The sequence below is a fragment of the Populus trichocarpa genome, chromosome 4 (assembly GCF_000002775.5).
Source record: "Populus trichocarpa isolate Nisqually-1 chromosome 4, P.trichocarpa_v4.1, whole genome shotgun sequence".
Classification (NCBI taxonomy): Eukaryota; Viridiplantae; Streptophyta; class Magnoliopsida; order Malpighiales; family Salicaceae; genus Populus; species Populus trichocarpa.
In genome coordinates, this window is record NC_037288.2 from 22,132,092 (window position 1) to 22,154,381 (window position 22,290).

The 22,290-nt window shown below is 32.3% G+C and overlaps 4 protein-coding genes across 4 annotated transcripts; 2 read left to right on the forward strand and 2 right to left on the reverse strand.

Annotated features, from left to right (window-relative positions):
• The first annotated feature begins 1,194 nt into the window (after positions 1-1,194).
• LOC18098239 (uncharacterized) lies at positions 1,195-2,626 on the forward strand. The gene is made up of 4 exons (XM_006384885.3): positions 1,195-1,333; positions 1,447-1,553; positions 2,230-2,308; positions 2,408-2,626. Exons 1-4 carry the CDS (start codon positions 1,331-1,333, stop codon positions 2,453-2,455), a joined length of 237 nt encoding a protein of 78 aa, XP_006384947.1. The 5' UTR covers positions 1,195-1,330; the 3' UTR covers positions 2,456-2,626.
• Positions 2,627-3,459: 833 nt separating this feature from the next.
• On the forward strand, positions 3,460-5,412 carry LOC18098240 (uncharacterized). Its single transcript, XM_006384887.3, has 3 exons — positions 3,460-4,474; positions 4,571-4,691; positions 4,788-5,412. Exons 1-3 carry the CDS (start codon positions 4,289-4,291, stop codon positions 4,961-4,963), a joined length of 483 nt encoding a protein of 160 aa, XP_006384949.1. The 5' UTR covers positions 3,460-4,288; the 3' UTR covers positions 4,964-5,412.
• Positions 5,413-5,559: 147 nt separating this feature from the next.
• Positions 5,560-8,255, reverse strand: LOC18098241 (serine carboxypeptidase-like). Its single transcript, XM_006384888.3, has 9 exons — positions 7,803-8,255; positions 7,505-7,673; positions 7,271-7,390; positions 6,999-7,142; positions 6,749-6,899; positions 6,544-6,632; positions 6,153-6,411; positions 5,941-6,074; positions 5,560-5,845 (listed from the first exon to the last, which is right to left on the reverse strand). The coding sequence occupies exons 1-9, from the start codon at positions 8,138-8,140 to the stop codon at positions 5,723-5,725; spliced, it is 1,527 nt and encodes a 508-aa protein (XP_006384950.1). The 5' UTR covers positions 8,141-8,255; the 3' UTR covers positions 5,560-5,722.
• A 3,586-nt stretch (positions 8,256-11,841) lies between these two features.
• LOC18098242 (vacuolar protein sorting-associated protein 24 homolog 1) lies at positions 11,842-15,466 on the reverse strand. Its single transcript, XM_006384890.3, has 6 exons — positions 15,246-15,466; positions 14,993-15,069; positions 14,646-14,748; positions 12,893-13,014; positions 12,335-12,517; positions 11,842-12,243 (listed from the first exon to the last, which is right to left on the reverse strand). Exons 1-6 carry the CDS (start codon positions 15,355-15,357, stop codon positions 12,163-12,165), a joined length of 678 nt encoding a protein of 225 aa, XP_006384952.1. The 5' UTR covers positions 15,358-15,466; the 3' UTR covers positions 11,842-12,162.
• Positions 15,467-22,290: the final 6,824 nt, after the last annotated feature.

Genomic DNA, 22,290 nt, shown 5'->3' on the forward strand with positions numbered 1-22,290 from the left:
ATTGTATATTTTTAATTGAAAATACTAAACTATCCCTAAGTAGAAATTCAAAAATTGATTTCTTTTGAGGGTAGTGTTGTAAATTCACTGTACAATCCAAACGCAAATTATTTGTCCTGCCCCCAATCAATTTTAGAACACCAAAATTTTCCCAAAACAAAGATTATTTTACCCTCAAACACATGATAAAGACCTTTTTAAATATATCAAAATTCTTTGAATTGCATGTTCAACGTTGTTTTCAATCAAAGAAAAGAAATAGTCTTCACTTTTTAAAAGAATTCATTCAAAAAACGACATGCAGTTTAGTACGAATGATGCTCTCCATATGTAATGGAATTGAAGCAGCCGCACCCATTTGCAGAAGCATCAAACGTGGAGTTTTCATTTTACACAAAGGCCCGCAGCTCATAGCCCATCTCAGTTCTCAGCTTTGCTTCAAACATTTCGAGCCCACTACTTGTAGGCTTCATTCATTTAACACGCAAGTCATTTATTTATATAATATTCACGATAAACAATTATTTTTATTTAAAATAATTTATAAAATTATATATTTTTTAATTTCATTCTTATTTAAATTTTTAATTTATAAGATTTTTTCAAATTATATTTTTCATTACACTATCAAACATCGAAAAATAATTTATTTTCTCGAAATTCACTTTTGTAGAATTTATTTTTTAAAAGAAAATTACTTTGCAGCAAACAAACAGGGTCTCGTTTATATAAAATTCATGGATGCATTCACAGATAAACAGTCATTTTTAAAAGTAAAATTATCATGAGAAATCCGGAGGTTTTCAGTTCATCACACACTTACATGGAATATTAAATTGAGCATGGGTAAATTTTTAATAATTATTCTTTTAATTTCTGGGGGTTGGGTTGGGAAATCAATGGACATATGCATTTCTAAAGCCTCTCAATTTAAAAAATAAACATTTTTGCTAGGAAAACATTTTCCTCTTATTAGAAAAGGAATAAACTTTCCATTAAATTCACTTTTCATGAAATAAATACTTTCCGATAAATAAATAGGCCATAGTAAAAAAAAAAAAAAATAGTATCCCAATTCTTAGTGCTAATCTCTTCTCCAATATTAAAACGGGCTGGACTAAGGAAGCACGTCCAACTATCCTGGGCCATCGCATTAAAAAGAAACGGCTACACCCAACTGGATATCGGCCCAAAGGCGAAGTCCGCAGTCCCTCCCTTTATTACTACTTTTAATTTTATGATACCAAGCATTCAAGCAGAGCAGAGAAGTCTGGGGGTGTCGTCAAGTGAACAAAACATCTCTCAAAACAAACAGCACTGATCCAAGTCAATGGTAGAAGATCAATTGCTATTATTTTTTTTATTTTAATAGCTGAGAATTGGATTGATTTACGTTGTTGTTCTGCTTCTTGATTTTTTCTTTTTTCTTTTCTTATTGAAATGAAGGGTTCAAAGGCAGCAGCAATATCGAGTCCAGTCCCGGTGGCATGGTACCCAACCCTAGCAGTCTTCATGCTGGCCATCGGCCTTATTGTCACTGCTTCCTTCTTCATGTAAGCTAAGCTATGCTGAAATGAATTGTTGCTGGAATTATTGTTGTGCTTTTGCTTCATTAGCAGTTCCTTTCCTCCACTAGATCAGATCTACATGTGATGTAATTTGCCCAAAAAAATTCAATTACCAGTCAAGGTGATTTGTGATTTTAATTTAGCGCTTTTTTGTATTTGTTTTTCATAGAATGGTTTCTGGAAACGACTTTCTAGATTTTCCCACGTTGAATTTTAGGAAAGTTAGTCAATGGAAATGGTTCCTAGTCACAGCTTAAAAATTAAGGCTTTTTGTTATTATTAGGAAAACGTTTTCCTCCATGGAACTTTTCGCCAAGCAAACAAACGAGGCTTTAATTTGATTTATTCCTCACATTTTAATCTTCTATTTAGGTTTTCCATGAGATAATACCACCAAAATTTGCTTCAGATTAATTATTACAAACATCATCGGCATACTTAATATACTGTAATAACAAAGATTAACACTCTATGGAGCAGGCATTTCGTTTTCTTTTCTAGAACAAGGAGTATTTTATTTAAATTTAAACATCATGTTGATGAATTATGAAAAGATCTGCTAGTTTGTTTAATCATGTTGTTGACGAACAATGAAAAGATCTGTTTGTGTTCCAACGTGTGCCATCTTGTTTCTGATGTTATACAAGCGTGGTTTATGCAGTTACGAAGCGACCTCTTCTAGGAGAAATCGCAGTTTGGCAAAGGAGCTTACAACAGGAGCAATTGCCTCCTTATTTCTGGTATGATTTGTTATGTTTGTTACTCCCCCATCACCTTCTGATTTGTTATTGTTAATTCTGGTTCATTGCTCAATCTGATCTCTGATGTCGCTGGTGCAGGGTTTTGGGTCCTTGTTCCTGCTACTTGCTTCTGGTGTTTATGTCTAAGTTGGTCAATTTTGAACCAAAATTATGTTAAGCAGGATTGGCTGCATATGATGAGATGTTTAACTCTGCTAATTTAGTTGAGAACTTTGGTGATCAATGATTTATGGACTATGATGTTTACATCATTAATCTTTTTGAGTGATTTATGGATTCAGGAGGCTGTCCTCTTCATTTTCGCTGTACTAATTTTCAAGGTTGCTACTGCTCATCTGCTAGGATGCTCTAAGCTTCCCTTTCCTCGTCCCCATTTAAGATCCCTAGGCAGAGCCTTGATCAATTAGTGGAGACTTTAAGCTTTACAATTGATAACCAGCCGTTTAATTAAGGATATCACGATGGATAGAGAGAATGTTACTGCTTTGTGTTAGAGGGATGGATGGCAGCTCCTGATTTATCAAATCAGATGAAACTGTTTGGGTTTACAGGTTCCCCTTCCCATGAACTTCAGTTTTCAAAAAATGGAGATGAGACGTTACATCTTCTATATAATCAAGGAGATCTAACATGCTCCATTTAAATTAATGCACAGAGAAACCCTACAGTAGTGACTTTTAGTCTCCAAAACATCTATTTCTAAATTAAATAAAGTATCCCTAGATCATAAGAACCCTATATTATCATATTAATGGTACATCTCACAAATCAAAGAACAAACATGCCTCCTAATTAAAACATGAATTGAAAACACCGAGGGTTGATTTTCTTAGGATTCAAGGGCTTTCCCACACCAAATATTCTCTCTAACATTTTTCATGGATTACATAATCAAAACAACAAAACTTCATACTTAAAAGAAGATATCATGTTAACATGAGCTCTATTTGTATTAATTTTTAAATAGTAGCCTGAAAAATCTACATACTAAATGTTGAGATATGTTTTCTGTTGTGTATAATCATACATGTTTTTTGTTATATATAATCATACAATATAATGTATCAATGGAAAGACTAAGTCTTTAAGGCTCATTAGGCTCGCTGATCTGATTTAACATGGTATTAGAGCAAAGATCATGCTATAAATCTTAAAAATATCTCATATCTTTCTGTAATGGAGATCATAGACACACCAGAAACCCTAAATAATATCACCTCAAAAATAGACTAAATCCTTTCTCAAATACAAATCCAAACACCAGACTACTCTACTGCCTAGATTGATATTAAACTAAACGATATCATATATTCTTTATGGTCCTAAATTGTGGAGATGTACATCTCCGGAAAAGATAAATTGGGTTATATTAATGAGGATTTACCCTAACTAGCACCTACAAACCCAACTTGTAGACGATGGAGAATCGAAAACTCCATTGTTAAGAGTTGGTTGATTAATTCCATGGAACCCATCTGATTGGAATACAAATTCGTAAATAAAATGGAATCTCGCGGGTTATTATCAAACTTGACCCGTACCAAATTTCCAAGAAATTCTAGTTTGATGTCTTCGTTAGACATTGTGACAAAACAATTTGTATCTCTCATCAATATATATCTTCAATTGATTGAATTTTATATTTTTTTTTTCTTATGAAAAATTGCTTTTAAAATCAATTTTTTAGTGTATGTCTTAAAATCGAATGATGTGAAAATTTTATTTAAAAAGTCAAATCGATAACTATCTATACTTTTGGAAGAAATTGAAGGGTAGGTGACTAAAAAACAAACCTTTTGAAAGAGCTTGATAAAATCCATAAATTTAGGGGGTAAAATGAAAGTTATCCTACTTTTTTTCCCTTCAGAGAACGGCACAACCAAACGAGGGAGAACGGAAAACAAAGAAAGAAAGACAAAAAGGAAGGAAGAAAATAGCTATCTTTGAGGAAGCGAATCAATGGAGGAGTATGAGAAGGCAACAACAGTAATGTGTACAGTGATAGGCATGGACTACGCCAACAGTCTCTCTTACAGAGCCTGCTCACTCTGCGAGAGAACTCTTCCTGATACTCTCAATGCCCTTTGCAAATTCTGCCACAACAATACCGCCTCCTCCTCTTCCAAGCGCCTCTTTCGTGTCCTTGTAAGTTTCTACTACCCCACCATTTAGTTTGCCAAAAGTTTCATAATGGAATAAAGGGTCGCTAGAATCTGTTTATGATTTCTGTTTTCTGGGCAGGTTTCCATAGCCACGGATACCAAGGTGCTTAATGTCATGTGCTTTGATAGGGCTGCTAGAGTCTTGTTTGGCTGCTCTGCTGATGACTTCTTTCACTTTTCCAAGCTTCACCCTTTCGCTGGTAAAAGAAAAAAAGAAAACAAAATTTTCTTGTAATTTTTGTCTTTTTTTTTTAATGCAGATTCCAATGATGGGATGTGTGCCTGGCTTTATGCAGCTTCCAATGCTGCTAAAATTTTGGAAGGAGAGATGTGTAGAATGACTTTGTCCAGACCAAAGAATGGTAATGCACAACACTTGCGAGCTGTCTCTATTGTACCTTTGAGGTCTGGTTTCAAGCCAGCAATTGAATCATTGAAGGAATTCTATGGGGTAAAACCAGCAACTTCTTGATTCTTTTATCCATTCATCATTGGATTGACAATGCCATCTGTTTTGCTGTAAACATTCTAGCCAATTTTCCTTAAAAGAGTAGTTTGTGGCGAGGAGGTCTTGTGGGTTGGATACATGGTTTAAAATGATAATTTGTTTTGCTTCTGAGTTCTGTTTACGACACTTGAGAAATCAAAGGCACCGAGGCTCCTTTCTACTGAAGAAAATAATTGCTTATTGTTAGTGGTAAATTGGCTGCGGGGTGTGTATCAAGAGACACTACAGTCTTAAGCTATGCATTCCAGGTCTTAAGCATTCAAGGATATCTTTTTAGGGTATCAATTGTTTGAGTAATAAACTGGGTAGAGCTCAGCCTAACTTACTTGAAATCGTCATTCTCTGGGAGAAGTGCCTGCCAATCACTTATGTAACAGACTATATTTCTCTTTACATACAGTAATGCTTATATTTCCCGGTCTCGTATATCATAAATGGGTGATATCAATGCTGTCAAGTTGTTCAAATTGGTTTCTTTTAAATTGGTTTTGATTTGATTTGATTCATGGTCTACAAATGATTACCAGTACCAAACCCATTGAGCTCACACTGAAGACATATAAGTGAAAATTGTATGTGTCTTTTATTTTGTATCTGTTCTGGAGTTGAGAACATGAATATTGAGATTAGCAGAATCTATCATTGGAGAAATGCACAAAACATCATTGCTGAAAACCATGGGTGTGAGACAATGCTTGAGAATGCCAAGGCAGTGAAGGCAAATTACTGGGGAGCAATCCAATCTTTAGTGCCAGTCACGGCAAGCTTTCCTTGCATCCAGCTCTTCAGCATTTGTAATGCAGCTTTTGGCTGATCCATTGGAACCATGTGACCAGCATTGTGAACCTGGTAGTTATAGGTGATCAAAGTTTCTTGAGTAAGAATTAAATATCATCACAGCATACACAGAAACAACAGAGAAAAACAACGGGGGAGATTACCTTTAGGAAACTGAGAGGACCGTGACTTTTCAGCTGTCCTGCTTCTCTGCCTTCAACAACGAATGGAACTGTTGGAGCTGCTCCGAAGTCTTTCTGGCCAGACCATGCCAAGCCATTTACCCACCTTGAATTTCCTGGCAAACAACAAGCATGATACTGCTGTCACTGATCAAAAACAGGGTTAATTAGTTTGTTATACCATGTAGACTTACCCAGCCAGTTGCATATCAAATCCTCCTCTCCAGCATAAATAAGCACCTTGATACCATCCTCTAGGAGAGCAGGAACTCCTACTGCAAGATTTCTCATCCAGTCTCTTGTCATGGCATCATACACCACGCTGCTGCAGGAAACAAATTCAATATCTCCTACGCCTAGAGCATCCCTTACTGTTTTCTGGTTCAGGAATGTCTCCATGTTTGAGAAATCGTAGCATAGACTGCCCTCGCATGTCTTTCTAATATCATAGTACTGCAGACAACAGAGTTCACAAACTCACATTTACATAAAAAATGCTTTCCTGTTCCCTTGATCCATCATTAGTGTTGCTAGGTTGTTTGTTTAGAGAGAAAAAGATGTGTAGTGGAGGTTGTGCTTCCTTACGTTTATATTGCCAGCAACTTGCAAGATGCTCTGAAATATGTTGTTGCAAACGTCAAATGCATCCTCACAAGTAGATACACCATCAGTTCCTGGAAAGGGAGTTTTCAGTTCAATATATAATAAAACCAGGTACTGGTAATTCGGGTGCCACTTCGGTTTGTTAAATCACTACTAGGTGAAATGAAACCAAAGTAAGAAAAGATACCACAAACTTTGATTGCTCGTTCGCAGTCTGGGATCATCTCGTTAATGCTATCGTAATCAGGTTTTTCGATTAACTTGTTGTCCAAAGCATAATCAGTGTATGCTTTATACTGAACGTCAGGTTGAGTTAGACCATTGCCAATGGCAAAACCCTATCAAACAAGTTTTAGCGGTTAGAAACAGTAGAAACCAATTCAGCAGTTATGAAACAGCTATAAAACAAGCATGATTTGAGGGCATTGGGTGCATACCTTGAGGTTTATATGAATTCCTTCTTTCTTTTTGTTTCCTTGGTGAACCCGAGAAGCTAATGCTGGAATGTAGTGCCCAGCATAAGATTCTCCAGTTATGTAAAAATCATTTTTCGTCAACTGAGGATGCTCTTTGAAAAATGCCTACAGAATCAGAGAGAGAGAGAGAGAGAGAGAGAAAGATGATGTGAATATCAAATCATTAACGTAAAACTTCATATGTTGACAAATAATGAAATGAAAAGGAGGACAGTAAATGAAAGTAATCTGACCTGCAAGAAGTCATACAAGTCATTGCTGACTCCAGTTTCGTCGTGGCGAATGTCAGTCTCCTCTGTCGTATAACTAAAGCCAGTTCCAGTAGGCTGGTCAACGAATATAATATTTGATGCCTGCCAAAGATCAATGGTTACAGAAAACTTGTTTATGCTGGAGGCATAATTATCATGTATCAGAGGAAATTGAAATCAAGGTCATCAGAAAAGTAAAAGCAGTACTGCAATTACCTTGTCCCAACCGTAGTCATTCCATGAAAGAGACAGGTTGTTTGCAATATTGAAAGGACCATTTTCATAAAACAATGCCAATTCACTGCTACATCCTGGCCCTCCTGTCAACCATATGACAACAGGATCATTCTTGTTAGTCCGCGATTCGAAGAAGTAGTAGAACATCCTGCAAATAACAAGCAGCACATGATTACATAACTTGGCTGAAAATCTCCGTGCATATGCATCAAGTCTTCATTAATTTACTTCATCAGGCATAATAACGATCAAAAAAATACATGCAGCTCTGAATTACCTTGCAGCTTTAGTATGGGAAAGGCGGTAGTACCCAGCATAATGGCCAAACTCTTGAACAGAAGGCCCTGGGTTACCAAGAAGATGGAATTGGAATTGTTTCTCAACAATACTTGGAGAAGAAGTGCCTAACAGTTCATTATCATCAAAGGCAGGTACGTTGATGGCATGCTTAGGGAACAAATTAAGCCCTCTTATCTGCGTTTCTGCATGTAGTCTTGGCAGGAAGCTGGCAGACAAGTCAAGCTGGCCCTTGGGATATCTAGCATATGAGAATTGTGAAGTGATGAGGAGAAAAAGAAAAAAAGAAAAAAACATGTAAGAATAAGTCGATGCCATGGCTAACGAGAACGATGGAACATGAATGAATTTGGTATCAAACCATGAGGATTTAAATAGTTAATTCGGACCAAACTACAAAGGGTTTGTGTGTGAAAGACCAGAGAGTTAATGTCATAATTTTTGCCCATTTTCTAGTTATATTAATAGAATCTTGTATTGTTGGCACGCCTCCCTCTTTTTCTATTATTTTCTTCTTTTGTTTTCCCCTTTCCTTTTCTTGAAGCATCAATTGTATATCTTATGGGATACGTCCATAGAATGTATCAGAGAAATATGAAGTCATTAATGATGCAATTTTATCATTCAGAATTTAATTATTGAATATGTACATAGTATGTATCAAAAAATATTAAGTTATTCATGCTGTAATTTATCCACAAAAAAAAATTGTGGCTCGCAGTACATGAACTAATGGGATTCAACGCATCAATGAGTTAAACCTTTTTGACTCCCATGTGCTCTATTGCATTTATAATAATTAATCTTAATACGATAATTCATATACCAAGTTTGTGTATATCAACAAGTGTTGGTCAGCGGTTAAGTCACTACTATATTCCAAAACACAAATTCAATCTCTAAAAAACGTATTTATTAGGAGAGGCAGTCACGAATCTCGAACCGGACTAATCTCATCTTTTAAAAGGATGTGAGGATACCCGAATAAAAAAAATATATCAAGTTCATGTATAATAATGCATCTTATAATACCATTATTTGGTTGATGCGATCTGTTATCTTGAATCCAGTTTGTCTATCATTCAATTTTCAATTTTAATATATTAAAGTAAATTGGTTAAACAATCAGCGCACAAGATATTTATTCAAACACAAATTAAATAGAATATACTTTATTGTGCTTGGCCGGTCCATATTGATTAATGGCATATGCTAATTGTCACATATATCAATACGGAAAGTATAGTTATAAAACCTAGTCCAAGTATCGATCTACAATAGAGTCGGGTTCTTGAATCGAGAGGGTCAACCTGAGTTGATTAAAAAAATTATTTTTCTATTCTGTATTATTATGTTTTTCTAGTTTTTTTTTCTATTTAAAGATAATAGTTTTTTTTTTTTTTTATTTGGAATTATTAGGGTTTTCTAGTTTTTTTTTTTCTATATAAAGGATTGTAATAGTATTTTTGCATCGATACATGATTGAATAAAATTAAGTATTTTAGTATTTTAGCATCGATACATAATTGAATAAAATTAAGTATTTTAAGAGTCTTACCATAGTTATGGTTTTCTTTGTATTTGAGGTTTTGACTTGTAACAAACTTGATTATCTTTCATTTTATTTATATCAATTTTATCCCAAGTTTTATCTCGGATTCACCACGTCGCTGGTCAACCTGAGTTTTTTATTAGGTCAAACTGGATCAATTCTTTACCTAATTTTTTTTCAAACAAACCAAACCAAAACCTGAATCGGTTAGGTCCCAAGTCAACCAGCTAGGTGAGTTCAGATTTTATAAATAGCACAACTAACAAATAATTCATGCCTTGACCCTAATCATAATCATATAATTTCCATATGATAAATTGGGATAAAATTAGCCATACATGGCTTAGGCTGCTCAACACTTTATTCTTATTTAGGATTTGATATGTTTGGAAATTAGATTGAATAGCAGCTTAATCTAATTTAGATTTATTTTAATTAGCATTACTAATAAAAATATATATATTTTTTTTTTTATGGAATGCTAAATTGCTATATTTGAAGTTCAAATTATTTGAGTAAGTGTTCTCGAGGAGGTTTTTAAGATCTGGGATTTTCGCTAAAATGTTAGCCAACACTCATTAGGCCTTGTGTTAAAGAAAGAAAAAAAATTATTTGTGCAGTACGCAAATTTTAGTACTATTCACTAAGGAATAATTAAAATTGGACGTTTATTTACAAGAAGAGTATTCTCGGACTCATTTTTGCACACTAAAACTATGGTCCTCCCATGTAGAGTTTGAAGTAGGCTACATGTGAAATTGGATATGTATTTCACAGGTAGAGTTTGTGAAAATATATGGCTTGCAATCGCATGCCTTACCTTGAAAGGTAAGCCACATCTCTAGTGGTTTATCTAGATCGTGTCTGTCAGCCCAACTAAGAATGCATGTCTTAACCTTAAAATGTCTGCTTATCTTCATCATGCCAAAAACAGAGGAAGAAAGCAAGGAAGTTATTGTCCTTATTCCAAGGAGCACGTTGTATCTCAAGCAATTGTTCCTTTTGCGGTTAAGTTGCTTTACTAAAAAGAAAGCGGGGTTGGTTGCAGAAGAGTGGTGAGAGGAGCTAGAGGGATTATCTTGCGTGCAAGATATCATCAGTAACCTGGAAAGTTAGTGAATTAAGTTGGTGTCATGGTCATGGTCATAGCCTCTGCACAAGGCAACGAGCAGCTATACAGAAAGTAATGAAAAGCATTAGACTTCATGGTCATGGTCTCTGCACAAGGCAACAAGCATCTATATAGAAAGTAATGAAAAGCATTAGACTTCACTCAACGTCCAAGATTTTATCTTTTTTATAAGGACAGTGTTGTGACCTGAAATGAGTCAGGAATGACATCTTCTGATAGAGTTTTGAACCTATTTTAATACCAACATATATGCTTAACTGTAAAGACAAGACAGATATGTAAAGAGTTTATGGAGCAATGAGTCCGGTGATTCAAGCCCCTCTTTCAGACGGATGAGCTCCATCTTTTATATTCAAACAATTGATGGTAAATGAGTTCTGCAGTTTACAGATGGCTGGAGCCTAAATTCCATTACAAAATAGTGTAGATATTAAAATTTGACAAACCTTGCCCACTTATAAGCATATGCAAGCATGAGATGAGTATTCCATTCGAAGCAGCATGAGATTTTACGGCTTTCATAAATGTAATAATGATTATTTTTCAAAATATATTTTGAAAGTATCAAAATAATATTTTTTTTATTTTTTAAAATTATTTTTAACATCAGCATAGCAAGCAAAACGATCCAAAAACATACAAAAATAATAATTTTAAACAAAAAAAAATCATTTTTTTAGAAATTCCAAATGGCCCCTTCACTGAGAAAAGCAGTCTGCTGATGACTAAAAAACTTCGGAACCATGGATGTAACAACAAAAATATTATAAAGTGTCCTCAGCAAACAAAGATGACAGAAACGAAAGGTAGTTGTGCAGATGAGGCAACAAAAGGTTCTTTGCTTTCTTATGCAATTTCTGGGAGTGACTTGGCTTCTTTTCCTAACAGTTTCCAACACAAACACGAGCACCGTACTTGCGTTTGCAAAACTGTAGGCAATTTCGAAAGCTCACGCGGGTTGCAGATTGGCTTCTTTCACGCAAGTCACTAATATTTTCAATGCACATCTATTAGGCAGGCACATGCATGACGGCATATTTTCAATGCACGTCAACCAGGCAGGCACATGCATAACAATGCTTGCGTGCACAGACCCATTACAAACAGTTTGACTGTAGATCATGTAAATTGAAAATACGAAGTGGCAAACAAACTACATGAAATTGCAGAAATAAAAATCATAGGTCCATTGTGGACACATGGAATGATGGAAGGTAACACTCTGGCATCTTTACTGAAGAAAACAGGTATCAAATATATGATCATTGCTAAAATTTGAAATCAGACCAGTTCAAATACCAACTCTTATCTACTGTAAGCTTTGAATCTAAAAGATTGTGTTGGCTAATTCCATAACATGATTTATTTCCATCCCACAGCATAACTCTTTTATCTTCTGTACAAGTAGGCGTATGAATGGCACTACAAACAGTGCCTTCAGTTCAATATGGTACAAATACATTTGATAGCTTAAGTAGATAGAAAAGGGCTGCTTTTAAGATAAAACATGCATTTTATCCCATGTACCATTTTCAAAGTAAAACTGTGTTGCACCAACTGCAATTTCATTCTGACTTAAGGCAGCCTTCAAGTTAATGAGTTCACCATCCTTCTCTAATAATACCTGGGACAGATGAAGGGGCATAACACTTTGATTTATGATCTAACGCTGGCAAGTCGTGCCCTTATTTCTTCAAGTTCTCCCTCATCATCAACACCCTCAGCTATAGCTTCTTCCTAAAAACAATCCAGAAGGGTATTTTATATTCTTGTGCTTCAAGGCATCAAAGAAAAGAAAATAAAGAAAACATAAATATGCCACACAAACCTCTTCCATCTGAGCAGATTGCTTCACTCTCTCCTTCCTGACTGCTGCTGGTAGCTCTGCAGCAGTCTCGCCAGCTATAGCAGTCAATACCTTGTCAACTTCTTCTTCAATCTCCTCTTCCATATCCTCCGAATCCAGCGCACTGTCAAGGGCATCGTTCACAAACTCCTCAATCACCCCTGCCTGCAAACCACAAACAAGAACGAGAGCTCTTATTTTAAAAGTATAGCACAAAATACAAATATCTATTAGTTGTTAGGTAGTTTAGTTTGTATGGAGGCAACCAATGATAACGTCAATTTAGAAAGATTTTCTTCAGTTGGCAACATCCATACATATATAATAAGCTCAAGTGCATGAAGAAGCCACAACATATTAAACAAAGATTATCCCAATTTTCCTGCCATATTAGATCAAAAATGCCTAGAATGAAGGCAGGAAATGTTGATGCACTCCTTGAAGATCTGCAGTAAATGCAATGCATGATAAATTTCCACTTTCTTCCAAGGTTCACATTTCTTAGATTATCAGTTCATATAGCAGAACAATCAAATGAACCTTGGTCATTTCTTTGCTGAACTCTTGCATCGTAACAGCCACATCTGGAGCCTTCATGAGATCATTGACAAGCTTCATAACCTCAGCACTCTTGGACAAATGGCCCACTGTACGGGCAATCGCTGCAAAATCAACCAAAAAAGAATGATACCAGGAAATTCAAATAAACTATCAAAGCTCATTCCAACTGAAACAAAGGTAATGAACAAGAAAATAAATCAGAAAGTAGACAACATACACACACGTTCATCCTACTCAACATGGCAATCAACTGCGCATACATTTTTCCAAGTATTATATAACTTGCTTCAATAACACACTTGATGAATAGCCAGCTGATGAAAACCATCATCTTCTTACTTGAAATTAAAGTGTTGTTTGAAAACCTGAATTTATTTATGGGAAAAAGGATTGATTGGTCCCCTTACATCTTGGATAGATGGTTGACTCTGTTTTTCCAAACATACTTCTGTTACTTTGAGCCAAAGTACAAATATCTCACTCACAATAATTATGGTTTCTTTTTGGTTCTTATGGCAACAATGGTAGGGTTCAAATCACATTACAACCTTAACTCTCCAGCAAAGTGAGAATAACGATCGGAAGGCACCTCTGAACTCATAATCAGAAGTTCATACTACCAACAATCACTCTCAATGGCTGTATTTGCGTTCCATTGTAAGAAATACATGCTTCTACAAGTTTCTTAGAAGCAAACGAGAATTAAAAGAGGATTTACTCCCAGAATTCTCTTATATATTTCATCTAGTTTCTTCCTAAGCTATATTTACACCAAGTAACCTAACTGGTGTCTCATATCATACCACTTGAGAAATATCAAAGTGACTGACAGCACACACAAAAAAAAGCCAAATGGTTTGATCAATTGTACTTCACAAGAAAATCAAAATTCAGGAACTTAAACAACAAACTGTGTATATAAAGTACTTATGAAGACAGAACAACACCTTTGAGATGCAGGAATAGCAGTAAGTCCAGATTGTATTTGAAGTGTTGAACCATATTCTATGTGCTTGTTTGTGTTATGAATAGATCACAATAGGATTTCAAACCATAGTCAAAATTTGTCTCCCAATCAGCTCAACAGCCATTATTCTCATTTCACGATAAATTAATACATCATTTCTCAACAATGACTACCTCCAAAAATTTATTTAGGACCTTGCAGATCCTTCAATCTATAAATCAATGAAATATGTACTACTTTTTCACATGGATAACATTTTTGGAAATGTCATACTTACTCCCCAAAGATAAATTATAGGATTGCATGCTGATGACCATTATTGCATATATTTACTAGTGAATGCATTCAACTTTTCTTCTGGTATTCGTTTCTTCACATTTATGATTCATCTGCCTTAACATCCAGACAAAAGCCAGATTATTCAAAAATGCATTTATTCTCTTTTGTCCATAAAACTTTGCAACAAAAGGTATGAAATTTTTTCTTCAAGTTATGATTTCTAAAGAATTCTAAACCGTTATGAACTCTAAGTTAACACAAACTATCTGAAAGGCACCTCCTCGCTTAACCATCCCTCTCGTCAATTGTGTCTGAATGTGTGTCAAAGTTGTTTCTATAATCGAGATAACTTGTAGAGATAAATATAAGCAATGACGCTGCCTAAATTCAGAGACTTATGGCAGTACATAAACAACACAAAGCAATGGTTATCCACATTTGCAAAGTACAAAGTAAAAAAGAAGAAGTGATAATGAATAATCATACCGACACTTTCTCCAAGATGCATTGATATTGAATTCATCTGTGCCTTATTTTCATAAAGACGGTTTACTGTTCTTCTAGACATCACAATTTCCTTGGCAAGTGCCTGGATAGAATAAAACACAAAACATGATATCATTCATAACAATAATTCTTAATTACATTAACAGCAGAAGAATAGCAATTAAAGTGGAAAGTTAACATCAAGTTATATACTAAATCAATCAAAGAAAACTCCAATAAAAATTCTAACTTTGTCAAATAAATAAATAAATAAATGTTGAAAATTCCAAAGAGTGCTTAGCAAATTGATCAATAAAAAGGAATTTATTTGATAACAAAAGTAACACCTTGGCTGAGACCATATCATTTCTTTTAGCAGCATCTCTAATTGCTTTTTGTACAGTTTTCTCTTCTCTCTGTATATCTAAAAAGGATCCATCAAGAAAAGAAAAGAAAAGAACACACCCATTAAAGTTAGGCCAAAATAAAGAATACCCGTTAACATAAAAATAAAAACCCAGATCCATCGGACGAAAATCAAACCAGAAATCTTAAAATAAAAAAGAATGACCTAAAAAATAGAAGAAAATAAGAGATTGCCTCGGATTTGACGCTCGATGTTGCGGCACTCTTGGCGTAGCCTGCGCTGCCAATCTCTGAGTTGTTGCTGTGGATTTGGCTTTGGCTTTATTATGTTCATTACTTTCTCCATTTTTTCCCTCTGTTTCTGAACCGTTGATCAACTCAACTGCTTCATGTTTCTCTCTTCTCTTCTGTTCTTGACTTTGTTGGGTTTTTTTTTTTTTTTTTTGTTAACCCGCAGGATGTTTTTGGAGCTCATTGATACTTAATTTCGGCACGAGCTTCTAACTCAGTCCTTCATTATTAAAAGCCATGCTGTTAGGACCTTGATTAAAGGAGCCGAGGGGTTTTATAGGATTTTCTTGGGTTTTATAGTAGTTACTAGATTATTGTCACGCTCTACAGATTAGATTAATTTTTTTAATGTTTTAAAAAATTAGACATTACTAATGTCTTTTTAATAAAAAAAACTTTAATTATATAAAGATTAATCTAATATAACGGTCAAATTATTGGATGCAAGAACTACTATACAAGAACTATGGAGGTCCATTTGCCCTATCTATTTTTATTATATTTCTTGGGCTAAGAATCACCTAAAGTGCTAGAGCTATATCTAAGGGCAGTGACCAGGCCCAGAAGAAACTTAAAACCTACGGGCGTCTAAATTGCAAGCCCAAAACAACATGAAACTCAAGGTTAATGCATGGCAAAGTGCTTTTGAAGGAGCCTGGCAGATAAAAGCGATGTTGACTCTAATGAGGCCCAACCCATCATTTCATCATTATTTATTTATTTATTTAAAAAAAAAAGAATTGTGAAAGAAGTTATAGCTGAAAATAAATTGCCAGGTATTTAGAAGAGTTATTATCGAATTAAATGTTGCTCAACAAATAATATAGTGTCGGTAGCTTGTTTCGATTTATAATCATAATAAGGGGAGGGTTCATGGCAGCTGTCCTTCATCCTCAATTATGGCCTACAAATCATTTATGTAAGTGATTGACAGCCGAACCAATCACTATTGTGGAGTGGCTGTCGTTTTTGCAATGACTGTATATGGCCTTCGATTCCGCAATCCACATGGTTGTTGCTTGTTTGTGCAACACTGTACATAGATATTATTAAATACATGATTGTTACTTGTTAGTGCTGGCATTGTGTGTGGATCTTAACTAATAAGTCAATGGGTGCGAGGAATTCACTGTTTATCCATATCTAATATATTGTGAATTATAACAATAATTTATAATGCATTTATTTTTTTTTATTTTAACTTTTCTATTTTTTTTAACTTTTTTTCGCACTTTTTCTTTTTTTTCCCTTTTTTTTCTTTTTTTCTCGCTTTTTTGTTCTTTTTTTTACTTTAATCTTTTCGCACTTTTTCTTTTTCTTTTTTCTCTTTTTTCTTTTTTTTATCTCAAAATTGTTTTTTTATCAATTTTACTTTTTTAATATTAAACTAATTAAAAATTTCGTTTTGTAATTTTTTTTTTTAAATATTGTTGATTGCTACAATGTTTCTCTACATGGTTTTTTTTATTTTTTATGATTTTTTCTAAAATTATTTTATTTTATTTTATTTTTTAATATTTTTATATTTAATTGATTTATTTAATTAAATATTTGCATAAGCTTTTTACTTTGTACTTAAAAAAAATTTATGTGTAAAAACTTGTTGATAAAGCCTACATATCCCTTTTTTAAAAATAAAAAAAAACTTACTTGCGGCAAAATGCAAGTTAAAAAACTATTTAACTCTAAACGAAAGAAGAACAAGTTGGCGCAATGGTTAAGATTGGCATATATTGTGTGGTTTTTTTTTTTTTTTAATTGTGGTTGTGGTTTGAAAATATAGGTTTAAAAAAATATATAAATTATAGTTTTTTCATAACCAAGATTTCAAGAGATATTTGATTTGTATTTATCTTTTAATTTTTTTATCACTTATTTATACAAATATTTTATTGATTTATTTAATTAGAAGTTTTCATAAGCTTTTTGATTTGATCTTAATTTTCTTTTATGTATAAAAAGTTATTGATAAAGCTTGTATATCTATTTTTTATATATATATAAAAACTCTTACTCGCATTGCAATGTAGGTTAAAAAGCTAGTTAACTCTTAAATGAATGAAGCACAAGGTGACGTAGTGGTCTAGTTTAGCATGTAGTTTATGTATTTAATATTGTAGTTGCGGTTTAAAAATATAGTTTTAAAAAAATATATATATAAATTATAATTTTGTTTTTAATCAAGATTTCAAGAGATAATGTTATGTAGAATTTATACAAGCCTATATATATTGATTAATCAAATTTTTTAAAACTATAATTAAGATAAAATACAATTTTAATTAAATCACACCGCACTTGAAATAAACTCGTAGCAATTTAGCAAGGGGACATGATAAATTGCTGTAATGGGCGAGGTATTGATTTCTTAGCAACATAAACTATATACATAATGGTATTGCTTCTTCTAATTGAATTATACTGATTTGAAAAAAAAAAGATATGTAGTGATTATTTTTAAAATAATTTTTTTATTTTTTAAAATTTATTTTTAATATCAATCCATCAAAATAATTTAAAAAAATTAAAAAAATTAATTTTAATTTTGTAAAAAAAAATTAAAAACATAAAACCAAAAATTCGAATCCATAGTACCGTATAATATTTTGCATAATTATATTATAACATATCATAATTCACATATTTCAAGGAGTTGATCAACAGGTCGAATAAAGTAATAAAAATTGAAATATTGTGTGTGTCTATTTGAGCCACGCGGCACAAGAGCGTGAATTGCTAGATGGCATGTGCTCACATGTTCGAATCTTTATCAAACCAAGTTTTATTTGACTTTTTTTTTTTTTTTATCAAATGTAAGAAAAGCAAGTTTTATTTTTCTTTCAAGGGTAAATCATTAATGCCTTGTCAATTCAAGACCTTACTCAAGCCACGTTTGTTTTTAAACTGTTTAAAGCCAAGTTGATGACCTAACCCGACCAACACAATGACTTTTTATTTTTTTAATTTTATCTGAAATAATATTATCCAATTAAAAAACTTAATAAACTCGAGTCAGTTCATTAACTTACAGGTTGACCCGTTCAATTCCCGAGCCCAAGGACAGGTCATGAGCCAGGCACTCCGGGTAAATGAAATGATGTGTCGCCATTTGATGCAACCGGATTCAACCTGTTTGATCAATTTCAGTGGGGGCTTGAGCATTCCGAAACAATTTAATTCATGCATGAATTCATACCAATTTGATGGCCGGTTTACGAAATGGGATAGGTTTTTCTCGTCCAATTTTAATAAAAATGATTACTTTTAACTTTGAAAGGAGTTTCTATCTCTATTAATGGTCAGATGGTACCATAGATATATAAAAAAGCTCATTGATACATGTTTCAACGTGGATTGGTTTGGATTAACTTTTTTTTAACATAATAAAATATCAAGTGTTGTTAATTTATTTTTTTAATAAAATAAATCTAATTATAAACTCAAAATAAAATACATATTGAACGATATATTGTTTAAATATTGATACGATGACATATTAGATCTTATTTTTCTTAAAAAAATATTGAGACAATGACATATTAGATCAACTCGAGTTAACCTATCAAATATATAGCCCAAGTCATGAGACCGCGATAATTCTATAGAAAGCAAATCAAAATAAATTATGAAGGTCAATTTCTAATTAACCTTATATTAGAGGATGAAATTAAAAAAAATATTAAATTAAAAAAGGACAAAAAATACCCGAGTCAACCTAAGTTAACCTGTCAAACCTGCAACCTGAGTAATGAGATAAGGGCAATCCCATAGAAAGTAAACAAAAAAAATTATGAAACTCAATTTCTAATCAACCCATTATTGAAAGATGAAATCAGGAAAAAAAATCAATTAAAAACAAGATAAAAAAAACAATCAAAGTCAACTTGGGCTAACCTGTTAAAATTATGACCTAGGTCATGAGACCATAATAAATTCATAAAAAAAAAACAATATTGTGATCTCCATTCCAGATCTAGTGTTGAAGTTTAAAATTATGAATAAAAAAATAAATCCATAAAATTGGGATAAATCCATAAAAAGTAAATTGAAAACAAATCATGAAGATTAATTCTCAAACAACCTAATACTGAAAGATGAAATTTAAAAAAATCTTTAAAAAAATTGAGTTGTCGGATGGTGAAATTAAGAAAAAATTATTCAATTAAAAAAGAATCTAAGAAAATAAATTGAGTCAACTCGAATCAATCTACCAAATCCACGACCCGAATCATGAGATCAAGATAACCCCATAGAAAACAAATAAAAAAAATTACGAAGTCCAACTAAAAAAGGTATAAAAAAGTGAACATAATCAACCCAAGTCAACCTGTGACTCAAGTCATGAGATAAAGATAACCTTATAGAAGCAAATCTAAAAAAATTATGAAGCTCAATTTTCAACCAATCCAACATTGAAAGATAAAATAAAAATAAACATTCAATTGAAAAAAGCAGAGAAAAAACCAGACTCGAGCCAACTCAGGTTAATTTATTAAACTTGTAACCTGGGTAATGAAATCATGAAAAATTCATAGAAAACAAATCAACAAAAATTATGAAGCCACACTTTCAACATATTTAATATTGAAAGTTGATATCAAGGAAAAAAAACTAAATCCATGAGACTAATATATATAACCCAATAAAAAAAATAAAAAAATTATGAAACACAATACTCAAAACAATCTAATATTAAATGATGAAAAATAAGAAGAAGAATGGATGTTTGAAGTGTGAAATTAAAAAAGAAAACTAAAAAACACACAAATAACAAAACACTATTCAAACATATAATGGTTTATATGTGTGGCTACAAGCATATTTACGGAACCTCACTTGATAGGTTGATCTATGATTCAAGCGACCTAGAGCCTTGACCGAGTTTCAAATAGGCAAAACTCGAGCTTGTAATTTGTCCGATCAAACCCGGGTGACGCACCAGGTTAACCCAAAACCTAAGAGATCTAAGTGAGACCTAACCTTTTTTTTAATATTTTTTAATAAAAATAAAAAATTAATTTATAAATATTTAGTCTCACATATTTTTTTATAACATACAACGACATGAAATATTTCTTAACTTTATATATATATATATATATATATATATATATGTTATTTCTTCGTGAAATGTTTCTTAACTTTTTGATGTGATAGCTATATATAGTCTACATTCACACAAGATTTTAACTATTTTCATATGAAATAACTATATATAACATAAATTCACATGAATTGTTTTTTAAATTTTCTATGTAAAACATTCAAATCTCAAATATTTTTTTAATATTTTTCCAGATTAATACGTGTGACCCAAAACTGGCATTTTAGAATTGTCCGGGTTTAATAACTATAGTTATAATAATTTAACTACACCTTTGAGTATTTTGATAATTAATTAATATTAATACACAATCACACACAAAAGGCAACCCACCCGTTCATTTTTACACTAAAGGAGTGCGTGGCGAATTATGACAAAAAGGAAACAAATTTCACATGTCAAAAATGCTAGATACTTTTCTAACATGAAGTGGCCTCAATCACAGGAACCACTAAGGTGCGACTGTTAGATAAAGGAGTTGATTAATTTCAAAACAATAGTTTCTATACATAAAAATTGATCTAATAATACTCTTTAGGTATTCTTTTTACTAAAAATGAAAGATTCATAATAAAAATAAAGAAATCAAATTAAATATTAATTGATAAAGATGATTATGCTTAATATTAATTTTAAAAATACTAAAAATAAAGATTCATAATATTAATTCTAATATAATGTTTGAAATAATAAGATAAAATTTTCGATGTTTATTTTTTTAAATAAAAATTAATAATGACTAGAAGAATAATCTTCATTTAATAGTAAAATTGATAAAGATGATTACGATGGTGTGATGGTGGAGGAATAAATCTCGTATCCTCCTCCTCCTCCTGGCTTGGTGTTTGTATCTCAAGGAGCTACTATTTTTTTTTTAATCCAATCTACTTTAGCAAAAAGAAAAATACTATGTCACTAGACTTGTGCCTTTGAAACGTTATGGGTCCGTATTTTTTCATAAAAAATAATGTTTAGGTGATGTAAATAAGTTTTAAATAAATTAAAAAATCAACGATTCGGGTTATAGTCCTAACCGGGTCAAATAAGTTAATTTTATTTTAATTAGATGATAAAACATAGATGGAAATAATAAACTGATAATTAAAAAAAAAACAATCGTGATAACTTGAAAAAAAAACATTTGGAAGTATAAAATTGGATAAAAATGAACAAAAAAACATGTCCGAGTCAATTCGAGGTAGGATAATTAAGGTTGTCAATTCCGTTCCGTTTCGCCCGGAATGGCCGAAACATTCCATACAAATTCAAAAAACAGAACAAAACGGAACAAATTTCATCTCATTTTAAATCTCGGTCCTTTCCGGATTTTTCGGCTAAATTCCGCCCGGAACGTTTTGGTTTCATTCCACATGTTCCGTTCCGCTCTTGAAAAGTCATTGAATCAAATTGAACCTTGTTTAATTTAATTAATTAAACCACCCAATTATAAAAAACTCTTTTTTATTACTATTTTCAATAACAATGATATTAATAATAATATTGAAAATTATTATTACTATTTTCATTAACAATGATATTAATTTTTTAAAATTAGATTTATCACTAATATATATGGTTTATATTCATGTTGTTTTTTTCATGTTTATACTTTGTAGGAATTTGAGCAAAACAATGAGATGCTTTAGATTCCATTAGCCTTGATAACATTGACCTAACTTTATATTTAAAATATTTGTGTTAAAACATTTTATTTTCATAATATTTTGATATTTTGTTTAAGTTGAATTACTTTAAGTTAAAAACCTATTTAATCTTGACTATTTAAGAATATTTTAAAATTTAAAATTATATTTGTTTGGCATTGTGTTTGTATTGCATAATTTATAATTAATTTATCTTTAATTTGAATTATGTTTGTTGAAT